The following is a 19,375-nucleotide window of genomic DNA, read 5'->3' as shown; positions in this document are numbered from 1 at the left end:
TTACACAAGTCTATATGCTAGCCTATAGAACTTTTTAGAATACATCTTGTATGTTATAACAACTCAATATATAATTAAGTTGATAAAAGCTCAAGACAGAGAAAACATTGTAGTAATAATAACTTTTATGATAGATTTATGAATAATTCAAAGCTGATTATAAAAGAACATGACAGATTATGGAAGATAATCTCAAATTGTAAACAAGTGGTACATTTAGTGAAAATTAGAAATTGGAACTACAAAAAACACATTGACTTCATGAACCTCACTTCCAATAGTAATTAGAACCACAATAAAAATGGGAGTAGGAAAGACACATGGGTAAAATATTTCACCTTTTCAAAACACAATCCATTCTATATCTAGAAACAATTTCCTTCTATTTAACTTTTTTGAACGCTTCTTGGAATGTTATTTCTGGATCTTATCATTCTTCCCTAGAACTTCTGCCTTTGGAAACTAGAACTTAGCAGGAAAAAATACTGAAAGCAAGTTCTGCACCTGTTGCAAAAAATGAGTGGCCTACTTCTGTCTGCTGTGACCCTCCCAGGCAGATCTCAGAAGTAGTCTCAAATCAAGATTTGAAGATGCATTTTATAAAAAAAGACCAGGTCATTTGCTTCACCCATCTTTCAGTGGTGAAGCTATAAAATTAGGAGACGCTTCCTGTTTTATACACCTCTGAATCCTGAAACCAGAGCAATCAGACAATAGGCAGATAAGCTGGCGGATAGATCTTCTGCTCATCATTTTACAGCTCTTATCTCTTAAACTTTCTGAAGGTTTCTTATGTTCACAATTCTAAGATAAAGATGATTAGCTCATCCAGATACACTAACTCATATGTCTTCTAGTCAACTCAGCCTGCTGGTAGCCTTTCTAAGTGTGTTTATTCTTTGTAGCATTTACATTTTAAAATGCTTCATGGTGTATTACACATATTTCATAAATGTATACCTAAGGCTAAATGAGAAGTTGGGTAATGTTCCCATGTCCTATATAGTGGATAGAAAGCATGGAAATAGGTCAGAACTGTGTTTCCTTGAACTCTTACTGTTTTTTAAATTTATTCATTTTACACTCTGATTGCAGGCCCCCATTCTGGTCCGTCTCTCACACAACCCTTCCCCAGTTCCCCCTGTTAATGTAATATATTCAATAAGTAGACATTTAAAGAATTTAAGAAAGGCGTTAAGGAGGGATGAATTAGGATCACGGTTTGATTCCTTCCTTATATTTCCAACCTACCTTGAGAAAAGAAACAGGCTCATTGAAAGACAAATGAAGAGTGAGAAAGAGCGGAGTGGGGCTAGGGATGTCATCACAGGGAATCAACAGTGCCTGCCAGTACATGCATTATTCAATTTGAAAAATAAAACCTTTATACCGTCATATTTGCATAAAGCTCTCTTTGTGAGAGCAAAATGTTCCTGTATCCTTAGAAGAGAGGAACAAAGATCAGAAACAAAGTTTTAAGTGCATGCTTATGTTACAGGTTGATACTGAAACGCCTTTATGGCATAACTTCTCTTCTAGCTACTAGCCATAAGAAGTGACATTTGTGACATCAATGTTTATGACAGGTGCAATGAGAAGCATACTAGAAAGGCATATTCTCAAACAAAAGAGAAAAGATAATATAATTTAGGCTCCCTATGGGATAAGCTTCACTTCATTTATATTTTTAAAGGAAAATGTATAAAATACTGATTAATGCTGTAGGTTTTATAGAAAAGAATATGGTTAAGGCAAGATGTAGTTCATCAAATTTCAAGATCTTTAGTAAACAGAAGTAACTCTGTGGTTATGGGAGTGTACCAAGAGAGTACGCAAACATTTGGTTTCCAATGCCAACTTTTAAAATCTGAGATTTGAAAATTAATTGATAACAAATGCTAAAAAGACCGTTTTCTCTAGCCAACTTGCATTTCTGAAACCAAGCTTTAACCAAAACCTCTTACAGATTTACAAAAGTTCGATGTTCTCCTTAATATAACCCATATTTCCAAAAATTTTAGTATGCTAAGTTCTGAGTTCCGAAGGTAACAGAAGACTCCATATAGCTTCATGGTGGGCAATTGATCCTCTTGATACAATAAAAGGTATTTTGTAAAGCTCAGGTGATTCAAATTATTTTTTCTATAAACAATGCTCATGTTTGTAGGGTCCTCTTCTGGGTTCCTAAGAAACTACTTTGCTACATGATATTGTTTATGATCATGAGTTTAAACGTCTCGACTTCCCATTGGACTCTGGGTTTAACTTCAAGGTACTCTCAGAGAGGATTCTACTTAGCTGTGAATCTTTAGGAATTCACATAATATGCAGACACGGAAGTCAGAGTTTAATAAAAGTCAAATCAATTAGTGAGGGAGTGACTGACGTAAGCTCAGGAAGTTCATCCACAGAAGTATTCAACTCCTGTCAAATGACAATTAGCTTGTGGACAGGGCCATTCATAGGCTCACTAGAAAACTGCCTATTACCTATAATTATTTAAATATATGCAACATATTTGTACCGAAGTACTGAGGGCATGATTAAGAAATGTGGGAGAATGATCATTTACAAATCAGCAGCTGTAGTTCTAAATGAAATTTATTTCCACCCATGGACTATACTCAATGGTTTCTCCTTGGTGCTTACAGGATTTTAACAAATTCTGACATAGATAATCTAACGGTTTCTGCAACCTGTTACAAAAGTCTATAAAAGCAACATGGAGACAGAATGCCCACAGTGGTCTTAATCCTTTACTTAAAACTGGAACTTAGAAACATTTGCACCATTTAATTTTTAGGCAATTGTGTAGGGAATGTCTCCTTTGATAGGGGGATGTCCCTTCGTTATGGTCTCATACCAGATGATGTTTACCTTGTGTTTATGAAACTTCCCAAAACTTCTTAGGCATTAACAAGGCAGATCACAGAAAAAAAATCAAACTTAAAATCTATAGGAGTGTCTGGAACTGGGCTTCATTTATCACATTATCACACTAAAATGCTGATATCAGGTTTCATACTGGAAAAAAAAACCTTATGAGATCTATAAACTGTAACGTAGATCCACAGTGTTCTTTTTCTGCACATTTTAGGGCGTCAGTTATGAAGAATATGGCCAAGTATTCTATAAGGTATAAAGTAAAATATGGATCACATTTGGGAGGAGTCAAAGAAGAATGCTGTGTTAGTGAGTTTGTACCTCGCTCTCCCTTTGAACACTTCTTTCTTTGTACTATACACGTTCTTGTCTCGCTGGTTGGGGGACACAGGTTCCCCTTGGCTGAAGGATGCTGCAGTATATCTCGGACCCGTGTTTCAGTCCCTCTTTTGAAGCCACATGTTTTTCCTTTCTTCATGCATGGGCTCCATGAACTCCAGTCACTGGCCTCACAGTGTACTGCAACCAAACAAAATCTCAGTTGGATCCCAAGCACTGGCAGGATTGTCAAGGAAACAAACAAACAAACAAACAAACAACCACAGCGTAGCCCTTTAACCCACCTTGTTTTTAGAATAGATTCTGCATATCATATAGGCAAGAAAACATAAATAAGGGGCAGACGTAGGATATGTTTTTTAGTACATGTACTGTTGGGACAGTTTCTTCTCACCAAATTGGGATTCTGCAGTGGACCTAGTTAACTCAGGCACACCTAGTCAATATTTTGTAAATTTCCTAATGCCATTGTAACTTGTGGGTGATGCTTACTAGAGCTTGGGGGGCACAGTAATTGTTGACTAGATAATTAAACGTTTGCAGTTCTCAGAATTATTTGGAGGGCCCGATAAAGCACAGGATTCTGGACCCCACCCCAGAACTTCTGACGACGTTTCTAGGTTGGAGCAGATGTGCCGTCTTAATGTAAGAGATGTTATGTGCAGACATGGGAACATCATTTGGTTTGAATATCTGTGTTAAAGAATGGTAGACAGAAAAGTCATTTAGGTCCTTGTCCTGGACTCATGCTGTGAAATGCCTACACATTATTCACTGCTCAGTAAATGAACAGCTGCATCCCTAACTTCAGGGAACTTCTGGTCGGTGACAGCTAATAACTTGTGTCTGGACTGGATGTCCTTGCGTGGTGCTTAAAGGGCAGGGTGTGCCCTTCTGAAGCTGTTGTACAGATTTGTTTCCTCTGTGAGTGTAGCTTCTCTGCTTTTCATTAATACTTCTCCTGGGTTTTGTAGCAGACGTTTATACTTTTAATGACACCCCAAAAGTGCTATTTTCCCTTCCTTCCCTCCGTCCCTCCTTTGCTCCTCCCTCCCTCCCTTCCTTCCAACAATGTCTCTATACGCAGTCCAGTCTAGACTCAAACTCATGATCCTCACGTCTGTGTCTCTCGATTTCTGTGTAGTATAGGTGTATCCTGCCCTGGCCAGTTTTTAAAATGCTGTTCCTGTTCTTATGACCACGAAACCTCAAAAATTACAACAGAAATGGCTGCCAATTGTAAACATTTCATATAATACAAACTTGTCTCCACAGGAACATGTTTCCGGTAACCTCTTGCTTTGTCTTCTAATTTATTATTCAAGAAGGCTATCTCTGATGGCAACCTTAAGAACAATGACCTAACTGTTAAGTGTTCTAGAGATTTAAAATTAAGCCTCTAGAGATAATAAAATAATATTTAATTAAATTTTTATTTTAAATTTAGAGAATTAAAATGTCCTTCATTTTTATAGGCATTTTAGTCACTTGCAGATACCCAAATGCAGCAAAGAGTCATATAAAAATGAATTTGTTTCAGTAAAGCTTAAATGAACTCTATTGAACCATCTTCAAAATAAACTTCATATTTAATTTGCCCATTGTGATTCCAGTCAGCAAATAAAGCAGCTACAGTTCTTTATAGTATAATCTTTTGCCAATTATGAACATTGTCTCCTAGGACCTTCTCTCTAAATTAATCGCCAAATAGTAACACAGATTAAAAGGTCTCCAAGAAGGCAAATAGAAAAAGAAATTTTCGTCTGTATGTTTACTTTGTGTATGTATTTATCGTACAATTAAGAGGACACATTGGGAAAAAACATTATTTAATTTGGAAGCCAAAATATTGTTGGTCTTTCACAAAAAAAGGTAATAAAATCAAGTACACCCTTTTACTTTATGAAACTGGAATTGAAAAATTGCAACATAGGTAATTATCATTCTAAATATCAAATGATGACTAGTTATTAAGATGAAATTCTGATTGTGTCTTAGATAATTCCATTGAAAAAGAAAATGTAGCTAATGAGATTGGATAGTAAATACCTTCAAATCAGATAGTTAAAACCCATAGGAAAGGAAGAGATGTTTTTTCTTCAGAAATACTTTAAAAGGATGAGAATGTAGCAAAACTATGTTTTCATAAAAATGGAAACATTAGAAAAATGGTAGAGATAACTACAAGGGCTGCTTATGTTCAATTTAGATTGAACAAACAATGCAGAACTGTGATACAACTGTGTTAAAAGATGCTTAAGTCAGATGCAGATACTTATACCCAACTGATGGATGGATGGATGGAACCCAGGGACCCCTGTGGTCGATTTAGGGGAAAGCTGGAAGAAGCTGAGGAGGGGGGAAACCCCATAGGAAGTTCAGCGGTCCTAACTAACCCAGATCCCCCTGAGCTTTCTCAGACACTGAGCCTCCAACCAGGCAGCATACACCAGCTGATATGAAATCCCCGACATATCTAGAGCAGAGGACTGCTTGGTCTGGCCTCAGTGAGAGAAGATGGACCCAACTCAAGAAGAGACTTGAGATCCCAGGGAGTAGAGAGGTCTGGTGGGGTAGGAGTGGGGGGTGAGAACATCCTCTTGGAGATGGGGGAGGAGGTATGAGATGAGGAACAGTAAGAGGGTGGACTAGGAGGTAGATAACAAGTGGACTGTAAAAACGATTAAAGAATAATAATTAAAAAATAAATAAAATAAAGTAAAATTAATAAAATAAAAAGAATGATCTTAAAATAGGATGCCATCTCCTTCCTTTCACCCTTCTTTCCTTCTTTCCTTCTTTCCTTCTTTCCTTCCTTCCTTCCTTCCTTCCTTCCTTCCTTCCTTCCTTCCTTCCTTCCTTCCTTCCAAAGAACTAAGAATTTCAGAAAAATTCATGAGCCCTAGACCCTAGAAAGTGTCAGACTATGATTCGTTGTCACTCTGAGATGTAGTGAAAGTGACAATAAGTGTGAGGTGAAGGTGGGATTGGGTGAGCTTGGGTTCAGCCACTAATGGCGTGTCCAGTAGAAGATACAGTGAGGTCATGAGCTCCGGTACACTGGCTTCTCTGTGAAGAAGGTTCCTCTGTACTCTCAAGAGGAACAGTGAAGAACACAGAACTAACTACATTTCAGAGGGAAAGCAAGTATCTCAAATCCAAAGCGAAAACACTATGCCCTCTTATAAAGGTGGAACTGTAGACTGAATTGATTTATGAACCATGGGGACTGGATACATTGTGACAATGATCTTTTATCCACCTCTAGATGTGGGCAATAGTTTTTTGTTTGAAATCTATTTAATCAGTTTACCTTCTAAGTAGAAACAAGAACAGGGTCAGGGCAAAGATACACTGTCTAGTAAGCAGTGGAGAGTTCTAGCCACGATATTAACCCAAGCACTGAAACTTATGGTGTGGTTTACAGCCTACATTTCAGATCCCTGGGTCCTGCTCCTCCATACCTTGATAATCCTTTGTTAGTGAGGTGTGGCATTATTTTCCCTGATAATCTGGGCAGGCCTGCACATGCTGTGCCTTAGGACTGAACACCAAGATAGACATCTTCCCTTAGGGAACAGGCTAAAGGAGTCAGTCCTGATGAAGTTGCCCATCTTCAATACAAATGTGTCCTAGGTCATTTGTTCAATAAATGGCCATTTGACAGCTAGTGATATTTGAAATAAATAATCATCATCTAAAATTTATGCTAAGAAATAGACTTGGTAACTTTGGGGATATAAAAAACAATTTTCTTTGGAGGCTAATCCCACAGTGCCAAATTTTAAACACACTCCGTGATAGGAAAGTTTAGGTTTTAAAGACTGACAATCTTAAATATCTGTCCTTTCTCCTCTGTAAAGAAATCCCACAAGCTTCTGGTATCTACACTTTAATATTCACAGGAGTGTTTCCTAATGTTTCCACTGCTTGGAACTTACTACCTTCAATCATCAGCCTTCTGGATGAGTAGGCAAGAAGAGCTCTCATGGACACTTTACCCCTTTCCTAAGTTGTTTGTCTGTGTTTTCAGTGATTAGGGAAGACTCAAGCAAAAAGAGTCACACATTGATTTGAGATTGCCGTTTCCCAGCATTCCTGGGGTTAACTTTTAATCACTTAGGTGTATTGTTTCCCTTCTACCAAAAAAGAATATACAAACATAAGAGTTGTGTTTAAACTGAAATAGTTGAGCCACCAATTTAAACTTATTTCTCCAACACTTTAGAGTCTAACAGAAGCGCATTGTGGGGAGCCTGGGGCACTCCTGGAAACTATCTTGTATGGAATCAGGAGGCCCTGTGTACACATGCCAGCACCAGGACAGCATCAAAGGTTCCTGCAGCCACTGCCCAGGGGACTTTGAGTTCTCTTGTTCTGTTTTCCCATTTGGGTAAGCATCTGTTCCACAAGTGTGCGTCAAACCCATAGCTCTACTAGCTGTGTAACACTTAAAAGAGAAAACATAGCCCAACCGTGATCTGTTGTTTAGATAGACAACTTGTCTGAGGGGCTTCCCCTCCAGAAAACCAGGCCTATAATTAATCAAAGTTTGGACTGTCTCATTCTGTCAGCTTTGTGTGTGTGTGTGTGTGTGTGTGTGTGTGTGTGTGTGTTTAATACCTGGACAAGAAGGCTACAGCAGGATTAATGGACAATATCAAGAAAAAATACCACCATATGGAAAACAACTTTGATTATGGGTTGTTGTCAAATTTAGGGATTTTTTTAAAAAAAATCTTAGTCTAAAGTGAAATCAGTTAAGTTTGTTCTCTCCCTCACACACACTTTCTTCTTTCTCTCCCTCCTCCTTTCCTTTGTTTCCTTCTGAAATGTAAGAAACCTTTGATGATCAGAATAGTTTGAAGCAATTATGAGTAGTTCTTAACAAGTAGTAGAACAGTCTTAAATTACCTATAATACATGCAGAATATGGCTAGGTGAGTATAGGTTTTGAGTAGTATCTTTGTAAACAAAGATGGGTAGGGCCTACTAGATACAGCCTCTCAGGATCTTATATAAGATTGCCACTGTCATCGGAAGTGTTTCTCATGGATTATAAATTATGGGGCCTTCCTTACCAATACTGACACATTCCATGGTATGGTTGCTGGCTTCTAACCCTTCTGGGCAACTGTCAAGGCACTTTCCAAGGTGTAAGTAAAATCCACTTTTACATTTTGTGCAGAAATTTTTGTTGAAACAGGTATCACAGTCAGCTTTGCATTCTGAAAGGAAAAACAGAGGAAAAGAATTGTGACTCTGTTACGTTCTCCAAACTACTGCTGGATCATCTTTCCACTGTACAGGCAACTTTGGCATCAAAGGTGGGGTTCAACAGTATTTTGAAAGACTGAATTGAGGACACTCCCAAAGTCATCTAATTGACATGTCATCAGTTGCTCCTTTAAAAATCATAGTAAGGATTGCAACATGCAACTACCTTTGTAACATATGCTGGGCACACTTATTTTCAGCATTTCCAGCATCTAAAATACAGAATCTCTAAGATATGAGACACGTTGATGACTGACATCATGTTATAAAACGTTATAGATTTTTGGATGTTCAGGTTAGGGATATTCTGCCAGTAAAGTCTACCCAGCCATTCTCAAATCCTAAACCTTCCTGAAACATCCCTGTTTCCAGGCATTTCATGTAAGACACTCTCAACCTGTCCACTTGTCCAAGCAGCTCTTTGCACTAAGTGATAGTAATGATGTATCATTGGAATTTGAATAACATACACTGAGGAAGGATTATTTGTCCATTTAAATATTAAACTGTTTACTATATGTCAAAAGCTGTAGATACTGGTTGACCCCATTCATGGAGTTGATGCCCAGTGTTCATAAAGCTCGCCTTTTAGAAGAAGACACAGTAAATAATATCAGCAATTGACTCTTATGCAATGATTACTATTAACCATGATTATTATTATGAGTATTATTACCTAAATGTTAGCTAAACCAATACAGTAATCACTGTAATGATTCTCATTCACAACTATGAGAGCTGAGACTCAAATCTAACAGTGGATCAATCACACAGAAGGGTTAAAGGTTCCAAAATGCTAAGTGTTCTGGAAAACAATAATCACAATAATGATGGATAAATGTAGGAAAAAGAGAACAGACTAACAAATGGAAGAGGCTAGTTCTTTTGGAGGAGAAAACCTTAGGCCACGTCACTGAGAAAGTGACACCTTTAGAACCTTGAATGAGAGTTCAAGCAGCTTCCAAAGTACCAGAAGAACCAATGAGTTACAAAACTGCCCTGACATATGCTGCCTGGGATACTCTTAGGTGGCAGTGTGGCAGGGAAGGGAGACACAGGTGGTGACTTGGAAGGGCAGGTATGGTGACATGTGATATTTGGGGAGAGGGCATTTTTCCTAGTTTGGACCTTTCAAATATCACTTGGTTTCCATTGCTAAGGCTGAAATGTTGATGCCAAAATGATAGTCCTCATAAACTTGATTTCTAACTGAAAAATGTTTTCGTTGTTATATTGGAAACCTATAAAAGCCAAGATAGTTGAAACAGTTCTTCCAGGTACTGATACTTGGATATTTATAAGATAATATGAACTTGATTGGTTTTGATACCTATATTCATTTTCTATAGGGCCAGTTATTAATAATCATGTTCTTGATTTTAGGTTGCTTAATCAAACATAAACAAACAAACAGAAACAAAACTTGAGTGATGTTTTTGTAAGTTATGTCCTGAGAGCTAAGTCTATGTGTGTGTTTTCCTAAATATTATGTGAATATTACTTATTTTTGAGTATTTTAGGTTGATTAGGATCTCTTTCAATCAGGAGAAATCTCCTGGGATGAGGTAAAAATGAAAAATATAAAGTGGTATGGGCACTTACTTGTACACTTATTTATATCTGGATATCGAGTTCCATAATATCCACTTGGACACGAAGAGAGACACACGCCTATCTGCTTCATGCCAATTCTTTCCAGAACAAAAAATAGTCTGGGCTTACATGACAAACATCCATTGTAATCTGAACACGTCGCACAGCCTCCTTGGCAGCCTTGGCTGACGTTAGGATGCACTGGGGAGACAAATCAGAGGGAGAAAGAGTGGTTAGACTGTGGATATAAGATTAAATGACATTTTCCTCTGTATAGACGTTACTTTAATTACCTTTGGACTTGGGGATAGTGGGTAAATGAGATAAGATTTTTCTCTACCTTCTTTTTAAGCCTGGAATTTTCCTCAGTCATATATAATATTTTTATTTTAAATCTTGTACATTTGTGCATTTGAAAATTCAAAATATATTTAATTCAAATGATTCATTTAAAAATCTCATTAAAATATAGTTACTGAATCAGCACACAGGAAAGTAAGATTTGGCAATTTTGTGTTTTTTTAAATTTTATTTATTTTATGTGTATTAGTGCTCTATCAGAACGTGCACCTGCACGGAAGAAGAGCGTGTCCGACCATAGTACAGATGGGCGTGACACACCATGTGGTTGCTGGGAATTGAACTCAGGGCCTCTGGAAGAGCAGACAGTGCTCTTAACATCTGAGCCATCTCTCCAGCCTCTGTAGGGTTTTTATTGTTGTTGTTGTTATTGTTTGTTTTGTTTTGTTGTTTTGTTCTTTTTGCAATTAAACTGGTAGAATTGGCTTGATTGTGTCATAGACATTAGCACACACCTTTGACTTCTCCAGCAAATGTAATAACGTGCACTTGAGTGTAGTGTCCGAGAAAGGACCTTGGATCTATTTCACCCAATAGGATACTTTACTCTTTGATCCAACTCAAACTGATTCAGAGAGTACAGTACCATGCTGTCGCTACCCAACGCTTTTCTGAAATATTTCTTCTTACCTTTCAATTTGGTATAAAGTAAAATCTTTGCATCTAAGTCTTAGTAAGTCTATATGAATCAAATGCCAGCACTTACCATAATTTGTGTTTACTATTTTGGGTTTTTTTGTTTGTTGTTTGTTTTTTTTGGGGGGGGAGAGAAGTCTTAGAGTTTTTTTGTCCCCCTCATTTAAATCTATTCATTCAAGTAAATGGCATTTTAGTTAAGGACGGACAAATCTAAGGGAAGGATCACTGTCACCTCACTCCCCTAGATTTCTAAGTCATAAATGCATGAGGCAAGATGCTCCCTGGCAAGTCTGAACAAATATAAACAAATGTTGGCGTAATCACTTACTAGAGTTCCTCTCATTTAACTTGATATAGGCATTGATTATGTGTTATCTAACAAGACCAGATAAGGAGCCTGCTTCCTGTAGCCTGTGTTTAAAGTTATCCTCTTTCCAAATGCATTCTGTATTCAAGTACAATGCTAATCCTGTACAGGACTTTCTAGAAAGTCTACCATGTTCCTTTGAGAAGCAAAAGTCAACAACACACAGGTATCTAAAGGTATCTTAGTGTATTTCTGACTTCTTTTATTGAGAGAGGAAGGTATAAACATCAGTAGACTTGGCCACTATTAATCTGTCTTTGCAGTGATGTCTGATAATAAGTTCTTTATTGCAGAAACAAAGCCCTCCCGTCTTATGGTGCCACACCAGGACGCAGAGCACAGGAGGAGAACTGTTGTCTGGGCAATAAACTTCAAAGGTCCCTCATTAATAATCTTTGTCCTCCAGCAAGGCTCCACCTACCCCTTCCCCAGATACTATTACCTACTGGCTGGGGATCAAGTATTCAAAACATGAGCCTGTAAGTACTATTTCTTATTTCAAGTATAATAATTAATCTGTATTTACAGTGATATTTGGTTATTAAGCTCTTCACTAGAGCAACAAAGTTCTCCAGGCACAGTTAGAAATGATACCCATAACAAAGATCCTTCCCGTTGGGGTATATGGGTTAGCTACATAGAGGTCATTCAGTTGACCCACTTCCCTGGTCTGCAGGAAACCATTCCCTGAATAAGCCACAGGAACCACAAGCAGCTCGCTCTCATTCCAAGGCATTTTATAAATAAACTGAGGAAACGTGTGGGGGAAGGGAGGGCTGCTTTTCCTGTACATGCTCTTTGGTAGGGTGGGGCGGTCCTATAAAGTGGATAGGGAGGGTTTGCCATTATGGGACCTGAGGGATTTGTACCATAAACTCCTTTCCAAGTATCATGGTCATTTTTTTTATGCCAGGGGATTGGGGGTTGGGGAGGCTTGGGGAAAATGAGAACCTGTTTTAAGTAGGGGTGTATCCTCAAGAAAAAAGTTATAGGAGAACCCTAAGTGTTCAGAATCCATCAGAATTGAAGTCAGAAGCTAGAGGTCCAAGTGAAACGTGAAAAATTTTCAAAAATCCCATCTGTGGAAAAGTAGATCATACTTGAAAAACTAATTGCTTCCAGTTCAGTCAGGGAGTGATTCCAGTTCAATGAAGAGGAGTTGCACCGATAGGTTCTTACCACTGGAGTGTTTTACAGAAAACGCAATTTTGAAATTTTATGTACCTTTATGAAATTTTATGTAGTCTTTATGAATTATGAAACTACTTTAAATAGATCAGTTATTGATATTAATATGGTTTACAATTTCAGAACCTCAAACCCTAGTATTCCTTAAGATATTTCATTTGAAGCATTAGAGTTGGGTGGCCAGAGACTTCTGAGTCAGGTCTGAGTTTGTCTGATGATTGGCAACCACTTCCTGTGACATTGTAAGATATGCTAAGACCTTATACTCAAGTACCTGTGACTCTAAGACTTTTCCCAGTGAAATGATGCAAGTCAACGTTGTGACAAAACACATTTGTCTGCATTTTTTTCATTGTGCACAAAGTTTTCAAAAGAGCAAAGAAGGTTCGTTCGTTCAGTTGTCCCAGCTTTTTGGTGCAGATTTGCTGGTTTGTAATCAGAGGATGTATGATATGGGCAGTGATGCTTGAGCATGAAGTGACTAAAAAATGTTTCTTTTGGAAAGGTTAAACAGCCATCGCCATGGGAAATGACAGACATTAAGACTCCGCAGTTCAGATTCTGGGATCCTGTTTTTATGGGTGAATACTGTAGTGATTGGTTTCATGAATGCCATATAAGGATCACTGAAATTATTGTCAGTATTACACAACTAGATACCCATTTCCCAAACTTCATCTTAAGGCCTTTTACTTTTTATATGGAAACCACAGAAAACTTGGGTCTGGATTGTCTGTAAGAACTCTTCCAGCCATAAAACCTTGTGATTCTAAGACAAAACAAAATGAGAATTTTAGTTTGTCATGCTCCTGCCCTTTTGGCCCACTCCATTAAGTTTATTTCCCTTTATATATTATTGTATTTGTCAAACAATATCTTTCTACTGCCATTGTATATGGACATCGAGACTGTGGAACTGGAGAGGAAAGGGGTGCGCCATAGGAGAGTTTCCACTTTGCTCTAGAAAGTAGTTAGAATTTATCAGCACATGCACGACTATGCCAGCCTAGAGGAGGAAACACCAGGACTGCTCCAGTTGACAGGTAGACTGGAATGAGCTTGATGCAAGGCTGTGTACGTTTCAGGTAAAGGAAGAAATCAGCTTGTCAAGTAGAGTGGAAGCATAGGGTGCATTTAGATATGAAACCTTTTGTGGACCACCACATGCCAGCCATTCTGTGGACAAGCCAGGTTTCTATCTGGTGAATGAGACATTGTAATTTCTATTGAAATGGTTTTACCCTGACACCTTAGCAGACCTGAGGATCATGAGATACTCCACGTCCTATTTTGGGTAAAGTACTCATAGTAATTTCAAATTAAGTTAAGGCAGAATGGTATGATAAGGGTCGGAAGCATGTTCCCAAAGTACCAAGGTGGTGTAATAAAACAGATATGATAACTAACAAAATAACTTGGACAAGAGAAGTATGTGGGAAGTTGTGTTTTTGAGTTCTTGATAGGGGAGAAGAGAGTAAAAAGTTACAACTTAGGAGGAGGAAGCCTGCAGGTGGAGGATTAGAACAAGGTTGAAAGGAAAGGGGAGTCTGCTTATCAAAATGTGGCATAATCTGACATCATTAAAGAGAAAGAGCTTATATTAGACTGTTTTTTGGGGGTGTACATAGAATTTTCTGGTGATAGCTAATTAAGGTGTTGAAAGGGATTGGAATGCATTGGAAACATTCTGAGACACTTCACATGTAAGTGTCTCATAAAATAAGAGAATTTGCCAGGACAACCGTTCTGCAACCTGTGGAAGTAGATGTTACCATGATTTTTGAATTTCCAAGCTCGGTCGCAAGAAAATTGAAAATTACTGAGCAAAGAAGAGCTGAGATCAGAAATTGAAATATACATCTTTGGTACCCGGTAACTCTCTCTGAATGTATGTATTTACCTACAGTTGTTAATGTACAGGGGGTTAGATGAGAGTGCGAAAATGGATACAATTTACAGCAATTCAAATTGGAATCTTTTGACACTTATGCAAAACTAGTAGTACCTAAATTACAACTAAGAAAGAGAGATACATTGTCATAACTGTTTTAAAATATTTTTTCTTATTTTATTTTGTTTTGAACTTGAAATGTTTGAGATTATAATATAATTATAAAATTCTTCCTTTCCTTTCCTCCCTCTAAACCCTCCCATTATACTATCTTATAAAAGCTACCTATGTGGAAATATTAAATCAATGAATCATTTAAGAGCCATGTCCAGTGTATGAGGCCAAGTCTTCGTGAGTGATTCTTAACCAAGTGTTCTGACTATCTAGCTGAGAAAGTCGAACCTGTGACTCATAGTGTTTACTATGCATCAAGCCAACTGAGTATCAAGAACTGTGTGCGAAACTTCAAAGCAAGCTTCATGGGTCTGTCTTCCTTTACTCCATGTCTAATGTTCAGCTGGAAATATGTCTCATCTACTTAAATTGAAAGTAACCGATTGTGTGTTGCCAATTATCTGCCCTCCTCATTTACTTGTGACCGAAGAATTTCCCAAAATGCAAATTTAATAACTAAGTTCAATGAGGTTTGATTGGATTCGATGTAAGTGCTCATGCAATTGTGTAATTTTAAAATTTATATAGTTAATATGTAATGCATTCACAAATTTGGTGTATATTATTTTAATCAAAAAATAAAGAAACAAGCAAACAAAAAACATTGTCCCTGACCCTGACATGGAGAAAGGACAGAGAGAAAAGACTTCATATTCACTTTAGATTTCTCTCCTTTTATGCACATGTTCACACTGAATGTTTCTTGAGTTAAGGAGTTTATTTAGTCTGATAGTTTCTTGATAGTCTCTTTGATAATTTCCTGCCTCTATACAGAGTGACTATTGCATTGATATTTTTAATAACGAGTATGATTGAATAAATGAAGCCAGTAATGTAAAAAGCTGTGTAATTGTCTTTTTAAAGGCAATTGTTAAACTGATAAATGTTTAACAGAAAATTAAACAAAAAAGATGTTTCTTGATGTCCTTTATAGTCCATTTATTTAGAAGTTGTTTTTTAAATCTTGACTAAGTTAGGAAATGAATGTCTACACAATCAAGTCCCCAAGTGATTGTGGCAGCAGTCTCTCCTTGTGTTATTATATAGTGTTACTATGGTGACTGGAGATCCAGGGATGATTGATTCGTGGTTCCTTGAAGATCAAATGTTAAAAAAATAGAATTTCTTGCTAGTCTCTTAAAAATTTTTTGGTGAATATGAAAGAAAACATTGAGACATTTTAAAATCCATTTACTAGTTAAAGCTTAAGCCTATAGCCTTTTAAACATCTTGGAGGAATTAAGCATAGGTGTCAACGTAGGCACAAAAGCTCAATTTTAATATGCACAGTAATTTAATGAAATATAACAATGCTACTTTTCTCTTTCATGTATGTATGTAGTGTAAGTGTGTGGTGGTACATATGGAGACCTCAGTTGGCATGGGGAATCTTCATGTTAGTCACTCTCACCTTTTTCAGTGAGATAGGATCTGTCAATCAAATCTGAACTTCCCAAATAGGATTAGTCTCACTGTCCAGCTGTCCTCAGGTAGCTCCTGTTTCTGCAGTCAAGGGCTCTGGGGCAGTATTCTCAACCTTCCCATTGTTGCTACCTCATGTTCTCATGTTGTGGTCCACCCCCACTGCCCCAACCATAAAATTATTTTCATTGCTACTTCATAATTGTGATTTTGCTACTGTTAGGAATCCTAATGTAAATATCTTTGTTTTCTGATGGTCTTAGATGACCCCTATGAAAGGGTCCTTCAATGCCCCAAAAGGGTGACCACCCCCATGTTGAGAATTGCTACTCCAGTTACAGGCAGATGCAGCATCCCCTCAGCATCTTCATGCACTCTGGGTATCTGAACTCTGGTCCTCATGCTTGCCTGGCCTCTCTTAACTACCAAATTATCTTTCCAACCTCAACACTGTTTTAGATCCCCATGCCATAATAATGGGATTAAAAGAGAAATACTTGGTAGTTAGAAGTGAGTTTGGAGATGAATGGAAACATTGTACATGGATAAAGGTTATAAATTAAAATTTAAGTTAAAAAAAAGAACTCATTGTGTTATATGATACAGAGAATAGATGTGGAAAGGTATTGGTAGTACATTAATACCTAAAGTTGTTGGTAATTTCATAAATGAAGAAGTGCATAAATATAGATTGCACTGGATCTCAGGTGACTACCTACAGAGTCACATGGATGTGCTACTATAAACACAGTGATGAGGTCAGACATTTCAACGTTTTCATGGTTGAAGCCTTGATGGTAAGGAGAAGCCCTGGAAACCATCCTTGAGCATCCAAGGAAGCATCTACTCAGTCAAACACAAACAAGTGCAGAGACAGCAGTGAGGACCAACTGGCTACAGGGAACAGCATGAAAGGAACCTATGAGGCTCCAGCACTGTGATTGACAGGTGATGAGGCTAAAAGAGGGTAGGCTCAGACCCCAAAGACTCGCCTTACATGATGTCACAGATCAAGTGCGTGTAGACTGTACTTTGTGTAAACATTTGGTTTGATAGCCCAATTTGCTTTAATTTTTCTTAATCTTATGTTTCATGAAAATATGTTATTTATTAATTTTTATATTAGAGGAAATGTAACTAGGCACAAACTTGGGGATTTGCACTCAGATTCCAACCCTTGAAGAACCCATATATATGTATATGTCTCCGTTTTTTTATTTTTTTTCTTTCTAATTTGGGAACATTCCATTTCCCCTTTGTTCCCTTCTATCTCCCACCAGCAGCAATTTTAATTGCTTGGGGGTTTTAAATATTCATTCCTCTTTTAGTGGAGTACATTTGGAGTTTGGGGTAGAGAAAGGGAAAGGGAAAGTTATGAAGCATACAAGAGATCATTAAAGAATAAAACTTAAAAGACAGTCTTGCATATATTCTCTTGCATTTTCTAAATTATACCATTAGTGATGCAAATTGAAATGACTAGTAATTCAGGCCACTAACACTGTGACTTTCAAATCTAATAAAACTTACATAAGAACCTCCATCATATGTTACTTTACTCCTAAAAAGATTAATAGTCCATCGGTAGATTTCAAAGTCGATGTGATTAGTAGGAATAATCATTCGTCGTGCCCAGCCAGCCTGATCTACTGGTTCAGTTCGATGCCGGGACTGTATCAAAGGCATCTCAAGGATCAAAAGTGAAGAGTCTTTCCCTTGACCACAAATAGAAACTCCATCATAAAGTGAGCACGCTCTGCTCTGGGTTGAAATGTATGGTACTGAGTCAGCATTCCCAGCTGTTTCTAAGGGAGGGGAAGCTTCCCTTACTCCAAGTGGCCATGTTCCCAAGTGGAGGTGAACAGAGGACAAGAGGGGTTGGAGAGGGCTGAGAGTCCAGATCCTGCAGAGAGCCAGGACTGTTGATGAGTTCGTGGGTGGTAAATAACAGCGTTTTTCAGGAGACAGGTCCAACAGTGTTCATCCAACAGTAGGAATCATTATGTGCTTTGGCTTGGCTAACAGAACTTTTCCATTTTTTTTAATGGGAGAAATAATTAGAAGTCAACATAAACAGAGAATGTGATCGTTTAATGGTACTGACCCTGCATGGCTGTGAAGCCATAACTACCAACTTGCATTCTTGAGCAAAACAAACTTCGGTTTGTGTGAAAAACAAACTCTACTTTGTTATATCATGAATAAGCTTGGATCTTCACGCCACATAGCATGCTAAGGTAGCATATCTGATGGCCGAAGCCTTAGCATAAGCAAACAGCAGGAAGAGATTTGTGGTGTTTTAATAGGCACAAGAAGATGTGCGCATAGCAAGCACATCATTAAACAAAAATACCTGGCTTTATGTACCACATCTAACGTTCTGAGAGGAGAAAATCACTGGCTGTTTCTCCTAGATTCATGAAACTGAGGATGTAACAGAAGAATAGCAATGCACCTTCCGGAGCAAGATACTTGGCAAACTTTGATCCGCACTCCCTCTATTGGTGCCTCATTTGGAAAAGAGCCCTGCACACTTCCCAGGGGAGGCCAACAGAGTAGTGTGTGCAGCCTCTCAGACCACAGTCTGCTTCTATTTTTTTCTGGCTAAATTGCTAATATTTATCTCCTAATCCAACTACTTCTTTAAAAATCAAGTTATTCAGTGCCTTAACTCTGCCAGCCAGCAAATGCTCAAAGATGAACAACTCAGATTACCTGTATCCAGATAGTTAAAATCTGGCTATTTATCTTGGCATAAGCTGCTTACTCATTTTGAATCTGGGGTTGCCTATGTGCAGTCCAGTACAGGAACATCTACTTGATAAATTCTGAGAAGGTTGACGGTGTGTAAATAATGTCATTAAAATCCATTAAGTACTGGACCTTCTATCTTCCACGGCTGGAAGCCCCACACTATCTCCACTGCTCCTTAGTAATAAATGGACATCCAGAGATATTCCAAATCCAATGCAAATACCCACAAGTGATAGAAAATGTGATGTTTATCTCTCAGGAATTTGTCTTAGAATGATTGCGTCCAGCTTCATCCACTTGTCTGTAAATTTCCTAATTTTTCTTTTCTTAGCTGCGACAGTATTCCATTTGTGTAAATATGTCATACTTTCATCGTTTATTCATCAATGGGTGGACATTTAGGCTGTTTCCATTTACTGGCTATTACAATAGAGCAGTGGTGAAACATGATCCATCTATTTTCAGCTTTTTAGGGACGTTCTACACTG

The 19,375-nt window shown here is 37.8% G+C and overlaps 1 protein-coding gene across 2 annotated transcripts in view; it reads right to left on the bottom strand.

Annotated features, from left to right (window-relative positions):
- Rspo3 (R-spondin 3) overlaps positions 1 to 19,375 on the bottom strand; it is an 84,739-nt gene that overhangs the window by 45,084 nt on the left and 20,280 nt on the right. For both annotated transcript variants that reach the window (NM_001100990.1, XM_017589545.3), the window contains 3 exon segments: positions 3,205 to 3,402; positions 8,304 to 8,450; positions 10,102 to 10,293. In NM_001100990.1, coding sequence (NP_001094460.1) covers positions 3,205 to 3,402; positions 8,304 to 8,450; positions 10,102 to 10,293 — 537 coding nt within the window.

Source organism: Rattus norvegicus, chromosome 1 (genome assembly GCF_036323735.1).
Source record: "Rattus norvegicus strain BN/NHsdMcwi chromosome 1, GRCr8, whole genome shotgun sequence".
NCBI classification, from domain to species: Eukaryota; Metazoa; Chordata; class Mammalia; order Rodentia; family Muridae; genus Rattus; species Rattus norvegicus.
The sequence above is the reverse complement of the archived record's forward strand: the minus strand, read 5'-3'. Positions and strand labels throughout refer to the sequence as shown.